An 18,266-nucleotide genomic window follows, 5' to 3' on the forward strand; every position below is an offset into this window, starting at 1 on the left:
TGATTTTAGAGGGAGTGGGCGAGAGGGAAAGACAGAGAGACACCGGCGTGAGAGAGACACATCGATGGGCTGCCTCCTGCACAAGCCACGACCAGGGCCCAGGCTGGGGAGGAGCCTGCAACCGAGGACCGTGCCCTTGACCGGATCGAACCTGGGACCCTCGGTCCGCAGGCCGACGCTCTATCCACTGAGCCACACTGGCTAGGGCAAGGACCTACTTTCTATCCCAACAGAAAACGCCCTCCCAAGCTCACTGCCCCATCCCGCAGCACCCTGCCCGGGCCCACCTACAGCACTGGCCAGTCTCTCTCTGATGACAGAAGAGGGGACCCAGGAGAAGGGGTTCCCCAGGGAGAGCAGGTGGCCATTCTGGGGGGTCAGCTCCTTCAGGACGGAGGGAGGAGGAAGTGAGGTAACAGCTAGTGTAGACGTTGTCCTGAGGAGGGTGCCAACCAGGTGGAGGCTCCAGGGACAAAGGGACTGGACTAGGGATGGTTTTAGGGTGGTCCAGGTCAGAGTGGGGTCCAGGTGGTTGGGGGGACCCAGGAGATGGGAGGGAAGGGGGAAGGGAAATCAGTGTCCCCGCCTGATGCCAGGCCTTCTCTGCAGCCCAGAAATGACTCCTCTTTCCCAGGCTTGCCCTTTCTCTCCTCTCTGCCCCGAAGCCCTCAAACGGGCAGAGCTCTCCCTCCCATGGCAGCCAAGGCCAAGCTGGTCCTGTCCAGCGTCCGGAGGAGGAAACTGCAGGCAGGACAGGCTTGGGGGCGGGCCAAGCAGGGCAGGGGCGGGGCCTGACCTGCGAAGAAGGCTCCAAATTCAGCAGGCAAAGCAGCAGGAGGGAACTTGTACTTGCTCTTCTCCTTGGCACTGATGACTTCCCTGGGGTGGCGATGGGGGGCAGGGGGCCGGGTGAGGCTGGGCACTTCACCCCTCCTGGGTCATGCCCCCCCTACCCTCCCCACCCCCCACCCCCGTGTCAGCCAGGACACAGCCCCTCCCACCTCCACACCTTGGCCACAGCCCCCATGCCACCCGCACCCTCTCCCAGCCCCTCGGCTCTCACCCGCGGTGCTGGCGCCGCCAGGTCTGGTAGGGGTCAAAGAGGCCCTCACAGAGGAGGAGGGCGTGCAGGGCCACCACCTCCTCCAGCTCCGGGCCAGGGCCCTCCGGCAGCGGCAGCGGCAGCGGCAGCGGCGAGCGCCCTTTCAGCTGTGGGGGTGCGAGCAGGTGGAAGGGGTCAGCTGGGTGGTGGCTTTCACCTGTCCCGCCCCCAGGGGGAGCCCACTCACCTTGGCCACCATCCGGGTCAGCAGTGCCAGTACGCGGGGCACCAGCACCTGCCCCCAGCCGGCCTCCAGGTTCTCCAGGTTCCTGGGGAGTGAACTATGGCAGAGGCCACAGGTGTCCCGGTGCCCCGCCCCATCGCGCCCCCCGCCCCGGGCAGGACCGCGGACCCACCTGCAGAGGCCAGGTGTCCCGGTGCCCCGCCCCATCGCGCCCCCCGCCCCGGGCAGGACCGCGGACCCACCTGCAGAGGCCACAGGTGTCCCGGTGCCCCGCCCCATCGCGCCCCCCGCCGCGGGCAGGACCGCGGACCCACCTGCGGAGGACGGACCCACCTGCAGAGGACGACGAAGAGCTTGAGCAGCAGCAGGGTTTGCTGCAGGTCCCCCTGGTCCAGCTGCTCGGCCAGCACACGCAGCGCGTCCGGCGGCAGCGGCGGCACCTCGGCACCGGCCTCCTCGGGCCTGCGGGGAGAGGGGTCACTGGGGTGCTGCAGACCCCGCGGCCTCCCCCCTCCGTGAGAGCCGGCCTCACCTGCATGGCTCCAGTGAGGACAGCGAGATGCTCCTCTCGAAGGCACCCGCATAGGCCTTCAGCCACTGCTGCAGGGAGCCCAGGTCCTTCTGCAGGTTTGGGGACGGGGAGGGGGATCAGAAGGGGTGCAGTGGCCGTGGGGCACAAGGGGATAGAGACAGAAGGGGAGAGTGACCGGAAGTGGGCACGCGTAGAGGGAGCAGAGGGAGACCAGAGGGGGTGGAGGGAGGGAGGGACAGAGACAGGTTGGGCGTGAGGGAGGCAGGAAGTCGGAAGGTCAGCACCAGAAGATGGCTGCACGTACTGACAACTCTCCCAGGCCACCCCCCTGCTTTCCAGTCTCTTGTTCCCACCTCCCTAGCCTTTGGGGACCCAGGCAGGCCTGGCAGAGGCAGGGGAGGGGCTGAAGTGTGTGCACGCCTGGGGTATGGCTGTGGCCCGCACCCACCAGCCAGGCCTGACCCAAAGCCGTGGGCTGAGCCCTCGCCTGCCACCTTCTTCCAGCTCAGCAGCCACCACCTCCAGGAAGCCTTCCGTGACCGCAGATCCCAGGGTGCATGTGCACTATCAGCCAGGCAGACCCGTGCACACGCATGTCCCATACAGACAGGACTTCCTTCCTGGCCCTGGGAACCTCCGCCCACCCTGCTGGTTACCTGGACCCCAGGCCCCAGAGCCGGCTCCATGGGTACAGGGGCAGCGGCTGAGCCCAAGTCTAGGTGCCGCCAGGGAACCTTGGGTGTGAACGGGAAACGTCCCCTCCCACCCCAGCCGGGGCAGGAAGCGCAGAGTCACGGTGGGGGAGGAGGGCGGCTTCCTCCCGGCAGACCGCAGGGATGTGGGGTGGGGGTGGGGGTGGGGTGGGGGGACCGGGCACCCAGGGCCCAGCACCAGCGGTGGGGCCTGGAAATCGAAGGGGCGGGGCACAGGGCTCTGGGTCAGAGCCTGAGGCGCGATGCCCGGGTCCAGGGCATGAGGCGGGGGCTGGAGTCAGGGCCGGCCTATCGGGCCCAGGTTCTGACCCTACTGCCCTAGTGCCCTTCCTTCATCAAGGCACCTGGAGCTCCCTGACCTGGGTCCAGGGCCCCAGGGGCTGTGAGGAGGACTCATCCGTCCGTTCTCCCCACCCCTCCCGTGTCCTGGCCTCTGCACCCGGCCCTGTGGCCTCTGCTCAGGGGACACAGCTGAGTAAGTGCCAGCCCAGCTCTAATCTGCCCTGAGCCCTAAACCAGCGGCCGCCAACCTTTCGGACCTCACGGACCACCGGGGCGACCGCTGCTCTAAGCCGAGAGGGTCCTGGCCGGGCCTGTGAGGGTCCTGCCCTCAGCCTGCCTTCTCTCCCTCCGCGCTGGCCCCATCTGGAGCTCCCATCCCAGCCAGCTGGGCACTGAAGACAACTTTCCTTCCCAGGGGCAGAGGGGATGGCCGGGGACGAACTGGAGAAGGATGAAGGGGCAAGGACACCTCGCAGGCCGTACCCAGCAGCCGCGGCCGCTCCCCGGGGCCACGGACCTCAACGCAAGGACGTCTAGCGCGGCCTCTGGACGGATGGCTCATTTTTGTGCGCCTCGGACCACAGAGGCCAGGACGGAGTAAACCCCAGGGAAGGGGGCCGGCCCCCAGCAGCCTGAGCCAGGCCCCTGAGAAACCAAGTGGAGGCCTCTGCCCTGCGGCTGGCACCTTCAGTGTGCATTTTGTCTCAGTTTCCGGTGCCTCAGTTTCCCCTCTTGTAAACTGAGGCAACTCAGAGAGGGGCGCAGGCCCGCACCCCTGCCACTCCTTGTCAGGTACCTCTGGGACCTCTCCCCGCTCTGCAGCAGGGACACCAAAATGCTCAACCCTGCCCTGACCGGTGTGGCTCAGTGGATGGAGCGTCGGCCTGCCGACTGAAGGGTCCCAGGTTCGATTCCGGTCAAGGGCATGTACCTTGGTTGCGGGCACATCCCCAGTGGGGGGTGTGCAGGAGGCAGCTGATGGATGTTTCTCTCTCATCGATGTTTCTAACTCTCTATCCCTCTCTCTTTCTCTCTGTAAAAAATCAATAAAATATATATTTAAAACAAACAAACAAAAAAACCCAAAATGCTCAACCCTGAGACCCCAGACAAGCCAGGACGCTCAGACCATTTCTTTTGAACTCTTCCCACAGCAGGGGGGTGTCTGGGGGGTCCCAGAGGGAACACCTCATCAGTCTGGCTGCACCTTGAGGATGCTGAAAGCCAGACCTTAGTTCATCGGCCAGGAGCACTCCTGCTTGCTAGCCAGCCAGCCCCAGCTGACCATATGACCCCTGCCTCCTGCCTCAGCGACCCCACAGGTCCGCACACGCTTTGCTGTCCATGTTTCCTCTGCCTGGGTGCTCCCGCCGGAGCCAGGACCTGGCCCAGTCCCACCCCCTCTGGTGCTGCAGAGGCTGGGGCTGCCAAATTGAACGGGTTGAGGGCACGGGTTCCGGAGTCCACACCTGGTTCTCCCACTTGGTAGCGTGTTACGTAACATGAACTAGTCTCTTTGCACTTCAGCTGCCTCTTTGAAAGCACCCCTTCGCTTCACTCGTTAAGGCGTGGCCAGGTCAGTGGGCGCTCACCCCAAATCCAGGGCTGTGAGCTTTTTCATATAGATACTGACTTCAGAGAGGAAGGGAGAGGGCGCGAGAGAGGAGCATCAGTGATGAAAGAGAATCATGGATCGGCTGCCTCCTGCACGGCCCACACTGGGGATGGAGCCCACAACCTGGGCCTGTGCCCCGACCGGGAATGGAAGTGTAACCTCCTGGTTCATAGGTGGATGCTCAACCACTGGGCCACGCGGGCCAGGCCAGGGGTGTGAGCTTTCTAGGGCAACGCTTGTCTTCTCCCCACCCCCTTCCATGAGTGACAGGCGAGTGTCAGACCTCGGCTCACTGGCAGAGCCACGGTCTCCTGGGCCCCTCCCCGGCTGGCTGAACCAGGCAGGGGAACGAGCACCTTGGTGGGCCCAGGAGAGAGCTGGGAGCAGCGGAGGGAGAGAAGATGGGCGCTCCACAGCGGGGACTGCTCCTGTCAGAGCCGCCTGAGTGGTAGTGAGCACCATCTCCTGGGACAGGCAGGCAGATATGGGACAGGCCTGATCAGGGTGACCTCTGTGGAAACGGGGGCCTCCCCCCTCAGCACAAGGAGGGGGACGGCAAGGCCAGGCTGGAAGTGGCTCTGACGACACCAGGACTGGAGGTCAGTCTTGCAGGACCAAGGAATGAAGCAGGAAGATGGGCGCTTTGCCAGGCGCAAGGACCTGGAGCAGAGTGGTCCCAGGGCCCAGCGGGGGGGGGGGGGGCATTTCCCCCCTTTACTTGGGGAGGGGATCTTGAAAGGGGTGGACCTGCTGGTCTCCTCAACACCCCACCCGGGGCTTAATCTTACCCTTGTCCTATCACTATGGAAACCAGGAATTTCCTTCCAGGGTCCCCAGAGTAACAGACCCTGTTTCCATGGGGACCCCACAATTCCACATCAGCTCCCCAGTTGCCATAACAACCCCAGGGATTACCAGCCCCTGGGCTCTGCTATTCTCCCCAACACCTCAGCCCCACCCCCTTGGGTTGCCTTGGCAATGGAGGACGGTAAACTGAGGCACAGGAAAGCATAGGACCCAGCTAAGGTCCCAGAGCGGGCAGAGGGCCTTCCCAGGTTTCCATGAGGTCACCAGTCAGGGAGGGGTGGGCAGAGCAAGGCCCATCCACCTCTGACCTGAGCTCCCTGGAACCTGAGTCCTCAAAGGCAAAACTGGAGAGTTCAACCTGGGCTCCCCACCTGTAACCTCAATGTATGTCCTATCCTGACCTTTGTGCCCTTGAGGGCCCTTCAGCTGGGGTGCCCCCCTCCCCCCACAATGTTCATTTTCACTGGGGAGCTTTTGGGGGACATCCCTGCTCCAGCAGAAAAGGGGCTACTCATTTGCATGTTATTTTGCATAAACTTTCCATGCTGCCCTATTGCTAGCCTGTTGGGTGCTGTCCCCTCCCCCTCTCGCCCCTTCCCCATGCGATCCCCAGGGAAGCCCCCCCACCTGCCCCCAGGCCCCCCTCACTCCACTGTCCTGTTCTTGCTCCCGCTGTTTCCGGTCCTGAAGCCCTTAGGGCCCAAACTCAGCCCGCTCAGGCCCGGCTTCCCTGATTGGTCACTGCTGTGGCTCTCTGTCCAGCCACTCAGCTGGACTCAAGGAGCACCTACTAAATGTGAGGCGCCGTGGAGCCCGGAGTAGCAAGTACAATGAGGGTTAACACGGGGACCCCTGGGCTGAGGTCCGGCTTGGTTTGGGGAAAGGGGAGGAAGGTCCCATGGAGAACACAGCTTGTGCAGCCCCTGCCCATAGGACAGGTGACACACAGGATGGAGGCCGGGCCGGAACTCGCCCCAAACTGTTTGCTGACCTTGGTATGACCCTGCCTTGGTGTCCCCACCAGGGCCCCGAGGGACCTCAGACTGATGATGCGGCTTCTTCCTGCAGGAGCACCCACAGCCCCTTCCCTCCCCCACAGGTAGCCCCGCGCTGAGCAGGGCCCCAGGGGGAGGGCATGGGTGGGTCTGGGACTGGGAACTGTGAGGGGAGAGGAAGGGCAGAAAGGGGTTGCTCCCCAGGGCGGGCCAAGACCCACAACTGGGGAAACAGGTTTGCCAGCTGATGTCAGCTCTCACTGCCAAAGGGAGGGGCGCAGGTGCTGGGGGAGCCTCCTGGCTGGGTGGCCGGCCAACTCTGGGGTCTATTCATACCCTTTATCAGTTCAACCCTTTACCTCATCTTACCCCCCCCCCCCCCCCCAGCACACACGCTGGGTCCCTAGCCCGGCTCCAGGCGGCACAGCCACCTCCCCGGAGCCAGCGGGGTGGGGACAGTGTTCCGGGAGCAGGAGCAGCACCAAGTGGGCAGGAAGGCGGTGCGGGCTTCCTCCGGGGCAGCCTGGCCCCGCCTGGCTCCCAGTTCACACTCACATCCTGGATTTGTTTGCCAGGCCCAGGCTGCCCCCGGCCTGTCCAGGCTTCCAAGGCCACAACCGGCCAGCGTGTGCCCCAGACCTGCCCTGCGAGGTGAGGAGCTGGGAGGGGGGGCCCCACAGATACACCTCCTGAGGGAACAGGGGGGCTGACCATTTGCTGAGCTCATCTGGGGGGGGGTGCGGAGGCATCCTCCTTAGCAGGGGCCACCCAGCCTGAGGACCCTCCGTTAGCACCCCTCCGTTGCATCACCTGGTCACAGGAGAAGCTGAGGACCAAGAACCTGCCACAGCCACGGGCAGGAGAGGCATGAGGGCCAGGGACAGGTGTCCTCACAGAGACCAACCCTTGGGGGTGGAGACGGGCTGGGGTGAGGGAGCCCAGTGCAGCCAGGGAAGCAGCAGCCTCCTCTGGCCTGGACCAGTCCTACTGCCACCCCTCTGGGTACAGGCCGCTCCTGAGGCCAGGGCTGGGCCCCGTTTCCAGACAGGGAAGCTCAGAGGTGTGCAGAGCCTGGCCTGGTCACACCACAGAAGGACTCGATCCCATCCACACGCTGCCTCTTGCCAGGGCCCTCACCCTCTCGCCACCAGAGTGGACTCCAGAAGCTGTGGCCCCCGTGGCCTGGATTCCAGATCCCTGGGGCCCCCACGCCGGCCTGTAGTCCCGGGAGATGGCTGGACAGCCTCTTCACAGAGGGCCAGCTGATCTGAGCAGGAACTTCCCCCAGTGACCAGATCAGGGGCGCACAATAGTCCATTGTGCCCAGGGCACACCTGAGCCAGCAGCTAGATGCCAAGCAGGTGCAGGGAGGGAGGCCGGTGCTGGGCAGGGGAGGGGGCATTATCCTGGGAGTCCTTCCTGCTGGGGATGCAGAAGGAAAGTGGGGGCCTGGGAAAACGAGACAGAGTTTGGGGGACACCGGGTTCTCAGCTGTCGGCCGCCTGGGTGGGTCCCCGCCTTCACCTGCTGAAGCCATTTGAGGTGACCTCGGAGACAAGACACAAGACGGGGAGCTCCGCAGGAACGGGGTCCCTCCATTCCTTTCACATTTCCCCCTAGCTCAGCCCCTGCCCCCACACTCAGCATCTAAGGCAGATCTTCTGCCTGGACCCCGTCTAGTCCCGCCCCCCGCCCCGCTCCCCCCCCCCCCCCCCACCGTGTATGGCGAGACCGCCTGGGCCAGCGAGGAGCCCAGCACTGCCCGTCCCCCGGGGAAGGAATGGTGTCCAAGCGGGACCCGACCTCAGTGGGGACGCCCGGGCTGCACACCCCCAGCTCACTCAGATCCTAGCGACGGGGCCACACCTACAGGAGGGGCCAGACCAAAGGCAAACCAAGCCGCTCCGCTCCTCCCGACCCCGCCAACCTTTCGATTCGTTCCCCAGCCTCAGTTTCCCCAGTTGTAAAAGGGGGAAGCGCCGGGCCGCGGTCCGAGCCCTTCTCCCCGGCTCGACCGAGGTGCGCGGTCCCCACCCTCCAGAGGATCTCTGAGGTGCGCACCCGCGAGGACAGTCCCCAGGTGTAGGGCGCACGCGTGTGCGCGGAGCGCGGGCACCCCCTGCGCGCGCGCATCTACGCGGCCCGGGTGCCTCGGGGCGCGGGCGCAGGTGTAGCAGGTGCGGGGCGCGCGGATCTGGGGACGGCGGTCGCGGGGCGGGGCGGGCGGCCTCACCTGCGTGTAGTACCGCAGCCACAGCTCGTAGAGTCGCTCCGAGGCGGCCATGGCCCGGCCCGGCTCCGGTCCTGCTGCGCGCCACCTGCCGCCGCCACCTCCTCCGCGCCGCCCGCCGGTTGCCCTCGGCCAGGCCCATGGGCGGCGGGCGTCACTCCGGGGCGGAGCGGCGAGGAGCTCCCAGGGTAAGTCGTCCTGGCCCCCGCCGCCGAGCCGCTCAAATCTGCACGCTCCTCCTCGCGCCGGCCTCCGCCCGCTTCCTGCACTTGGCTGCCGCCACCGCCGCCCCGCCCCTCCTGGGACCGAGCACGGGGCGGAGAGCGGGCGGGAGGAGGAGCCTGAGGTCAGGGCGGCCCGGGGGGCGCCCCACAGCCCCGCCCGCGCAGCCCGCGCTCCCCCAGAGCCCCGCGAATGTCGGGTCCGGGGTTCCCGAGCTGTCCCGGGACGCAGCCCGCCCGGCCGGGCTTGCCACCCTGGGTGCAAAGGAGAGGCTTGCGGGGTGCGGGGAAGGAGCTGCGGGCCGCGCGCAGCGCCCAGTGTCCTTCAACAAGTAATTGTAACAATAACCATGGCGACCACTTGTAGAGCTGACCACGTGCAGGAGCTGCTTTAAGCGTTTTATAGGAAGACCTAGTACTACTTAAAACAAACAAACAAACAAACAAACAAGCACACACCATTTTTAAAAATTGATTTCAGAGAGGAAGGGAGAGAAACATCAATAATGAGAATCATTGACTGGCTGCCTCCTGCACGCCCGCTACTGGAGGTCAAGCCCACAACCTGGGCCTGTGCCCTGATGGGGAGTTGAGCCCAGGACCCTTCAGTCCGCAGACTGAGCCAAGCCGGCTCGGGCCTGAGTGCCACTTTTTTGCGTGGACTGTTGGTGGAGCAGAATGGGGGTCAGAGAGCAGCAGAACACACCTGAAATGACCCCCTGGAAGAGCAGTTCCCTCATCAGTGGGGCACATTCCTGGGAGATTTAGCCAATCCCGCGGGTCCTCTCCTCCAGGAAGCCCTCCTAGATGTGCTGGTGGAAGCACAGGCCACTCCAGGTTCAGTGCTTGCTTCACATATTTCGAATTCTTTCACCTTAAGAGGTTAGAGGCAAGGGGGAGAAACTGAAGCCTAGAGGGGGCCAAGTTAGGACTACCTGGGCAGCCAGGGGCAGCATGGACAGGAACAACAGGCCTGACTCACTCCTTGCTGGACCCTGCCACCTTCACCCCTAGGCTTCTTTCCATCAACCTTTCCAGCTGGCTTGGGAGTTGAGGGGGCCCTCTGGTGTTGAGGAGGGGCCAGGCCCTTTGTTGGGGCTGGGGGGAAGTTTGTGGGGCCCAGAGAGGGTGTAGAACTTGACCAGTTGAGGACTTGACCAGTCTGGAGCCCCTGGACCTTGGGAAGACAGACTCTGTCCCCATCCCCATCCCCATCCCCATCCCCATCCCCATCCTGTTCTGTCCTCTTGGCTTCTTAGGCAGCCCCTCTACACTGGCCTTTTCTCCTGCCCCGTCCATCCTGGCACTGAGAGGACATTTCCTGTATCTGCTACCTGCATACCAGGCACCCCACCTGATGCAGGAGTTAGGGAGCCAAAAGGCCCAGGTTCGTGAGGTCCAGAAGGTCATGTGGGGGAACAAGCCGGGGGTCTGTGGCAAAGGGGCATTTGTCTTCTCAGGTGGGAGGAGATGGAGTTCTGAGGACCCCAACATGTTGTCAGATCTTCGCTTCAGCCAAAGGGGTCTCGGTGGTCAGGGCATACTGATCAATGCAGGGAAGAGCCTGCTAGGGAGCAGTGCCCTGGTGGCCACCTGGTGCAGTCGAGGCCAAACCAACTCTCCCCTTAGTTTCGGGGAACTAAGCTCTAGGGGTTCCTTGGGGCCCACTGGGCCCAGGTTGGGGATTGCTCTTCTCCAGGGTAGATAGTCTGACCCCGGGTACTTTTCCTCCAGGGGTGTTGGAGAGATGGGAGAGGACCATCCATGAGCCCGAAGGGAAATTGCCATCCAGGCAAGCCCTGCATTGCGCAGGCTTTGTCTGAGCTGAGAGTGGACACAGAAGGGTCTAGGGGCCCATGGACATCCCAAGAGCCACTGGTAGTGGACACAAAGGGAGAGGTAGACCTCTTATTAGGCTGGGGTCGGAGTGGCGAGTCAGACGAGGCTTCCTGAAGGCTTTGGAGCCTTGAAGAATCAGAACAAGTGCACAAAGGTTGGGTCAGCGCATTCCAAGGGGCCGGCGTGGAGTGAGCTCTGGTTAGCGCTTAGGCAAAACCTGAGCGATCGACGCGCTCTATTCTCCTTCGCTCAGGTCTGATGCCACTTGCTGCTTTCTCACTGATTGACGTTGAACGCCTCAAGCTTTGCCCGCCCCCTACCGACGGGGCGAGTAGTAGGGGAGAGAGGGGGCGGCCCCCCCTAGAGCAACTCAGCATTGATTGGCTTTCAGGACTTCCGGCTCTCTCACTTTCGTCCTCGGATTGGCTGTGAGAGTCATCTACTCATTGGGCCTGCGCAGTGTAAAACTGACGGAAAGGCGGGGTTGGCGGGCAAGATGGCTGCTGCTGCGGCCGGTGTGGGCCGGCTAGAGGAAGAAGCGTTGCGGCGAAAGGAACGGCTGAAGGCCCTGCGGGAGAAAACCGGGCGCAAGGTGAGGAGTGGGGGGTGAGGGCCGTGGCTGTGGCAGCCAGCGTTCGGAACCGGGGCGAGAGGGCTGGGAACTAGGAAAAGGCCGCCGCCGGGGACGCGCATGCGCGCGCGGCTGGAGCATGCGCGGTGCGTCGGCGTCCGCCCCCTCCAGGCTGGTGCTCGCGGGTGGGCGGCGGGGCAGTGGTCGGGGCGCAGTGGACCCCGTTTCGGTTTTGTTTGTTTTTTTTAAAGACTCTCCTAGAGTACATGCCCTTGACCAGAATCGAACCTGGGACCCTCCAGTCCGCAGGCCGACGCTCTATCCACCGAGCCAAACCAGCCAGGGCTGGACCCCGTTTTGCCTGCTGGATGTTGCCCTCCTGGGTCTCCGGAGCCTGCGACCGTTTCCGAGGCGGGCTGGTTTAGGCGTGGCTGGTTCGCGTCTGCAGGCGCAGAAACTCCCGTTTCCCCACGACCCCGCCGGCCTTCCCCTTGGAGCCCGGGTGCCCTCCCAGGTGCAGCCCCAGGAGTCGCAGACCCGCCCCGAGGCGCCCAGCTGGACCCGTTGAGTACGAGCCTCCAAAGGGAAAGACCCGCTGCTGGGTCAGGGTGGCCCCGAGGGCGAGAGCTCGGCGCTCGGTTCTTCGGTTCTTCCGCGGCCTGCTTCTCGGGGCGGACCTGTAAGCCGAAGGGCCGCCACACTTGCCAGCTTCCCCCTTGCTCTTGCTGGACGCCAGGACGGGCGGCTCCCCTTCCTCCTTATCTTCCCGGAGCCATCGAAGACGCAGAGCCTGCAGCTCACGAGCGCCGTGCAAACCCCGGCCCTTGCTCTTGGGGCCGTGGGCCTGGGGGCACATTGCTGCATCGCTGTGAGCCCCCGTCTTCTTCATAACCCCCACACATCCATCCCCACCGGAGTGTTTTGAGATTTCACAGGATAATCTGTGTGAAAAGGCCTAAAGACAGCGGAGGGGTGGAGGTGGTTGGTTCTGCTCTTGGATGGATGGAAACTGTCCTAACTCAACAAAATGCATGAACTGCCTAGATGGGTGAAGGGGCGGGTGGCGGGGGACAGGGACTCCGCTTTCCAGCTTAAAAACCACCAGGCTGGTCCGCCCGGCCCCTGGCCACTTTCCGCGTGGCGGGCTGCGGTTCTGTGGGAAAGGGGGACCCCGTAGCAGCGAAGCTTGCCCGATCGGCGTCTGCTTTTGTTGGCAACTTGTCAGCACGTCCCACAGTGGCCCCCACAAACCACCTGGCCTGGGGGCTCTCGGGCTTCATTCGGCGCTTTGACAGCAGCTAGTCAACCTGTGTTGTTGGCTTGGGTTTGAGGTCAACACAAAGGACAAGATGGCATCCACATCTTTAGGGCCCAAGGCCATCAGGAGAACTGGCCTTGAAGAGGCATTCTCTCAATGGGCTGAAATGTGGCCTGGTGGTGGTGGTTTTTTATCGTAAGAATATACATAACAAAATTTACCATGTAAAATGTACAATTCAGTGGCATTAAGTACATTTACAGTGGTAGGTAACTATAGCACTGTTTTCAGGATAGTCTTATCATTCCAAATGGAAACTACCTTTTAAATATCAGAATCAAACCCCATCCCCCTCTTATCCCAGCCCCTGGCAACCACCATTCTACTTTCTGTGTATGAATTGGGCTACTTTAGATCTCTTATATAAGTAGAATTCTATAGCATTTGTCCTTCTCTAACCGACTCATTTCACTCAGCTTAACGTCTTCACGGCTCTTCCATGTTGTGCCATGTGCCAGAATTTCATTCCTTTTTAAGGCTGAACAGTATTCCATCGTATGTACAGTTGACCCTTGAACAATGATTAGGGGTGCCTGACCCCCCCCCCCCCCAATCAGAAATCTGTGTAGATCTTAAGCCAGCCCTCTGCATACATGGCTTCTCAACTTTGGGTCAAAATACTGTTTTCAATCCAAGGTTTGACTCGAGGGTGGGAAACCTGGGATGCCCAGAGCCGACTATATTTATCGAAAAGAAGTCCGCTTATAAGGGGACCCATGTGGTTCGAGCCTGTGTTCTCCAAGGGCCATCTGTGTGCACCACATTTGTTTGTTAATTTGGGTTGTCCTAGCTTTTGACTGTTGGAATGAATGAGTCTCTAGTTTTAATTCCTTTGAGTATATACACAGAAGTGGAATTTGGGGATCACATAGCAATTCTATGTTTAACTTTTTAAGAAACCGCCAGACTGATTTCCATAGCAACCTCCTCATTTTACATTCCCAGCAGCAGTGCACAAGAATTGCAGTTGTTGATCATAGCCATCCTAATGGGTATGAAATGGTATCACACTGTGACTTTGATTCATGTTTCCCTAATGATGTTGAGCATCTTCTCGTGCAATGGTGGCCATTTGTGTATCTTTGGAGAAATGTTTATGTAGCTCTTGCCAATTTTTAAGTTGAGTTTGTGTTGTTGAGTTATAGTACTTAATATATTCTGTCTATTAACCCCTTATCAGACAGGTGATTTGAAACTATTTTCTCCCATTCCCAAGGTTGTCTTTTCACTTTCCTGATAATGTGCTTTGATGGACAAAGTTTAATTTTCATCAAGTCTAATTTATCTATTTTTTTCTTTTGTTGATTCTGCTTTTGGTGTCAAACCTAATAAACCATTGTCAAATCCAAGGTTATCAAGCTTTTCGCCTATGTTTTTTTCTAAGAGTTTTATAGTTTTAGCTTTTGTGTTTAGTACTTTGATCCATTCTCAGTTAATTTTTGACAGCACTCCCACCAACCAAGCCACACTGGCCAGGGCTCCTTGGTTAAATTTATTCCTGAGTATTTTATCCTTTTTTTGTGCATTTGTAAATGAGATTGTTTTCTTAAATTTCTTTTCAGATTTTTCATTGTTAGTCTGTAGAATGCAATTGATATTTTTTCTGTTGATTTTGCATCTTGGAACTTTGCTGAATTCATTTATTAGTTCTAACAGCTTCTGTAGCCTCTTTTAGGTTTTCTGCATATCTTAACCATATACAGACAGTCCTCGGGTTACGTCGGACTCAGTCTTCGTTGTTTCATGGTTACGTCGCCATCTCATTTATTTATAAAAAAAAAAAAAAAAAGTTCCGTCATTTCGATGTATGTACATATGTGCTTTATGTTTTTTATTATTTATTTACCACAAGTAAAGGTCAGGAATTGTTATCTTTCTTTTAAATTTTTTTTACTGTTTCACTTCATTACTGCTGTGTGTGTGCTCCATGTCAGTGATATAGGTGCTTATGTAGGTGGGTTCCGACTTATGGCGAAAATCACATTACGTCAGGCTGTGGGAACGGATCTCCGACGTCACCTGAGGACCTTCTGTATATAAAAGCCTAAGCGACTGTTAAAACGGATGGGTACTGATCACCAGGGAGCAGATGCTCAACACAGGAGCTGCCCCAGCCCGCAGGCCCCGACCTCCTCCAGCTGGCAGGCCCCCCGGCTGGGACAGGGAACCAGAGGTGGGTGGCGGCGGACGTGGCCCCTTTTCCAGGGGGGCTGAGGGCCGGCTCCCTCCTTGGGGTCGGTGGCCAACCTCCTGGGTCCCTCTCCCCGGCTGGCAGGCCCCAATCACCTGAATCAGGGCCTGCTGGGCAACCTCCCAGTCCCTCCCTCTGGCCAGCAGGTCCCGATAGCCCAATCGGGGCCAGGCCCCGAGCTGGGATGGGGAACTGGGGGTGGGTGGTGGCAGATGCGGGCGGCGAGGGAAGGAGGAGGCATGGTGGTGGGGAACCTGATCAGCCCTGATCCCCGGCCAGGCTTAGGGACCCCACTCGTGCACAAATTTCGTGCACCAGGCCTCTAGTAAAACCATATCTGTGAACAGAGATAATTATACTTCTGTTCCGATGCCTTTTATTTCTTTTTCTTGCCTAATTGCTCTGGCTAGAACTTTCAGTAACATGTTGAGTAGAAGTGGTGAAAGTAGGCATCCTTTTGTTTTGATTCTGATTTTAGAAAAATGCTTTCAGTCTTTCCCAATTGAGTGTGATGTTCAGATATGGGTTTTTCAAATATGGCTTTATGTTGAGGAAGTTTCCTTCTATTTCTAGATTGTTAAATGTTTTTATTATGAAAGGAAGTTGAATTTTGTCAAAAGCTTTTTTTCATCAATTGAGTGAACATGTGTGTGTTCCTTTTCCTTTCTATTGTATTACATGAATGAATTATTGTATGTTGAGCCATCCTTGCATTTAAGGAATAAATTCTTCTTGGTCACGGTGTATAAACCTTTTAATCTGCTGAATTCAGTTTGCTAGTATTTTTTTATTTTTATTGATTTCAGAAAGGAAGGGAGAGGGAGAGAGAAACATGGGTGAGAGAGAATCATTGATTGGCTGCCTCCTGCACACCCCCCACTGGGGATTGAGCCCAAAACCTAGGCATGTGCCCTTGACTGGAGTTGAACCCAGGACCCTTCAGTCCGCAGGCCTACGCTCAATCCACTTAGCCAAACTGGCCAGGGCAGTTTGCTAGTATTTTATTGAGGATTTTGCATCAGTGTTCATGAGGGATACAGGTCTGTAGTTTTCTTGTAGTGTTTTGGCTTTGGAATCAGGGTAATGCTGACCTCTTAAAATGAGTTAAGAAGTGTTCCCTCTTCACTATTTTTGAAGAGTTTGAGAAGGATTGGTGTTAATTCTTCTTTAAGTGTTTGGCAGAATTTACCAGCAAAGCCATTTAGCCCCAGGTTTTTCTTTGTTGGGAAATTTTTGATAACTTATTCAGTTTCCTTATTAATTACTAGAGGCCCAGTGCACGAAATCTGTGCACAGGCAGGGTCCTTAGGTCTGGACGGCGATCAGGGCCGGTTGGGGCCTTCTGGGTGCCGGCCGGGGCCTCCCTTCCCCAGCTGCTGGCTGGGGTCTTCCTTTGTTCCATGCTGCGCCTGGTGGTCAGTGCATGTCATAGTGAGCGATTGAATTCCCGGTCAAACTCCCGGGGGCACAGTTTGCATATTAGGCTTCTATATATAACATTTTTTATTTCTTTATGAGTCGGTTTCAGTACATTGTGTATTTCTAGGAATTTTTTCCATTTCTTCTGTGTTATCATGGCTGGCATACTAATGGCTACTTTAATTGGGTTTACTCTTAACAGTTCTGGCTTCAGAAAGCTGTTGGCTGCAAGCTCATTTCTGAAAAAGCTGCATTGGGAAATCACATGGCTTTCTCTTGGAATTGAGAGGTCACTGCCTTGTCGTTTCCTTGCATTCCTTTTAAGCCACAAGAGTTACTGTGCAATGGACACAGACCCTGGGGCGGTGGGGGCTTTCCCTCGTGGGTGGGAGTGGGGGGGTCATGGGGAAAAAGGAGACAAGTAATACTTTAAACAATAAAAAGAAGTTATTGTGAAGCCACATTCTTGACTCCACTGGAAGCTTTTTCCTTTCCTGGTGTGTCTTTTCTCTCCAGGAGCCCTTAATCCCCCCCCCCCCCCCCCCATATAGTCCTTTTCCTGCATGGAAGGGGAAATTGGAACATATTGTTGGCTTTCAGTCACCAGGCTGTGGTAGCAGTGGTAGATCAGTAGCAGGTGATAAAGTGTTTGGTTTGGTTCAAAATGGGTTATTGGAGCTGGTAATTCATTTCTTCCACAGGTGGATACTGAACACCTACTGTGCACCAGCCATTCAGGCACTGGGGGTCTAGCAGTGAGTGAACAAAGCTGCCCCAGCAAGCCCCCTTGCAGCTGGAGAGAAGGCGGTCAAGCAGACATGTGTAGTGGTAGATGGAGGTGGTGCTGTGGAGAAAAGGAAAGAGATGGGGAGTGCATAGGGCACCTGTTCCCTCTGCAGCTCTAACTGCTTCAGTGTTTTCAGATTTAACATGGTTGGTGATACCAGCTGCCTGGCTTATCTTATCTGGTCTTGATGACAACCCTGAGAAGAAGGAAGAAGGGTTAGTTTATAATGGAAAACACTGAGACCGATAAAAGGGGAAGTGTTTTGTCCAAGGTCACATAACCAAGAGGTGTCCCAGGTGAGGGCTAGAGTTAGAAGGGACCATGAGGACAGGTGGTGACCCTCTTTTTTTAATTTTCTTGATTTTAGAGAGAGAGAGAGGCATCGATTTGCTGTTCCACTTATTTATGCATCCATTGGTTAATTCTTGTCTGTACCCTGACTGAGGATCAAACCCGCAACCTTGGCATATCAGGACGGCGCTCTAACCAACTGAGCTACCCGGCCAAGCCTCACTTTATACTTTCTGATACCCTTTATGTTTTGTCAATTACCTGCTCAAAAACAATAGCAGTAAAAGAGTATAGGCCCAAGTCCAAGCTGCCTCTACGTACATGCCTTAATCCCTCTGGATTCAGCTTCTGTCCCTCTCCCTGCTGGCGAGGACAGGTGGAGCCTACGTGCCTCAGTTCCTTTTTTTGTCTCTGTCCCTATTGTGGCAAAATAGATGTGACATAAAAATTGCCATTTAGCCATTTCTCAGGGGCATTAAGTATATTCACAATGTTGCACAATCATCACCACTATTTCTAAACTTTTTCATCATCTCAAACAGAAACTCTGCACCCCTTAAGCAATAACTCCCCGTTCTTCTCTTACCCCAGCCTCTTGAAACCTCTAATCTACTTTCTGTCTCTGACTTAGCTATTCTATACCTCATGTAGGTAGAATCGTACAATACTTGTCCTTTTGTGACTGGCTTATTTCACTTACCATGAGTTTTCAAGGTTCATCCATATCCTAGCATGTTATAGAATTTCAGTCGTTTTTAAGGCTGAATAATACTCCATTATATGCATACTAGAGGCTCATTGCACAAAATTCGTGCACGGGTAGGGTCCCTAGGCCTGGCCAACTATCAGGGCCAATCTGCAGGGCGACTAGAGGGGCGATCGGGGCCCCGCTTGCACCCACCTTGGCCTGGCGCCGCCCGCTCACCAGCCTCACCATCCTGCCGCAGTCCTGCTTTTTTGTTGGGGCCCATTGGGGCCGGCAGTGCCTCCACTGCTGCCCGCTGCCAGCACCACATCGCTGATGCCCGCCATGTTCCACTCCACCCCCGGTAACTCCCGGTCGGTCAAACTCCCGCCCGTGGGGACAGTTTGCATGTTAGCCTTTTATTATATAGGATACCACATTTTGTGTATCCATTCATCTGCTGATGATATCTTCGTTGTGACCT

The 18,266-nt window shown here is 57.8% G+C and overlaps 2 protein-coding genes across 7 annotated transcripts in view; one reads left to right on the forward strand and one right to left on the reverse strand.

The window, feature by feature from the left end:
- NBEAL2 (neurobeachin like 2) overlaps nucleotides 1-8,514 on the reverse strand; it is a gene marked incomplete at its 5' end in the record, with an annotated part of 27,778 nt that extends 19,264 nt beyond the window's left edge. For 2 of the 3 annotated variants that reach the window (XM_081106332.1, XM_081106331.1), the window contains 6 exons: nucleotides 797-879; nucleotides 1,064-1,209; nucleotides 1,290-1,371; nucleotides 1,620-1,748; nucleotides 1,819-1,907; nucleotides 8,464-8,514. In XM_081106332.1, the coding sequence (XP_080962458.1) occupies nucleotides 797-879; nucleotides 1,064-1,209; nucleotides 1,290-1,371; nucleotides 1,620-1,748; nucleotides 1,819-1,907; nucleotides 8,464-8,514 (580 nt within the window). Of the gene's footprint in view, nucleotides 1-796; nucleotides 880-1,063; nucleotides 1,210-1,289; nucleotides 1,372-1,619; nucleotides 1,749-1,818; nucleotides 1,908-2,474; nucleotides 2,505-8,463 lie in introns of those variants that run through there. The other variant, XM_081106333.1, reaches the window with a different exon arrangement.
- The window catches only part of CCDC12 (coiled-coil domain containing 12), a 55,897-nt gene continuing 46,089 nt past the window's right edge, over nucleotides 8,459-18,266 (forward strand). For 3 of the 4 annotated variants that reach the window (XR_013996806.1, XR_013996807.1, XR_013996808.1), the window contains exon 1: nucleotides 10,918-11,112. Coding sequence is in view for 1 of the 4 variants with exons in the window: in XM_081106355.1 (XP_080962481.1) it covers nucleotides 8,601-8,648; nucleotides 10,912-11,112 (249 nt within the window). In the remaining 3 variants the exon portion in view is untranslated. Of the gene's footprint in view, nucleotides 8,649-10,911; nucleotides 11,113-18,266 lie in introns of those variants that run through there. The other variant, XM_081106355.1, reaches the window with a different exon arrangement.

The sequence above is a fragment of the Myotis nattereri genome, assembly GCF_964212035.1.
Source record: "Myotis nattereri genome assembly, chromosome: 14".
Classification (NCBI taxonomy): domain Eukaryota; kingdom Metazoa; phylum Chordata; class Mammalia; order Chiroptera; family Vespertilionidae; genus Myotis; species Myotis nattereri.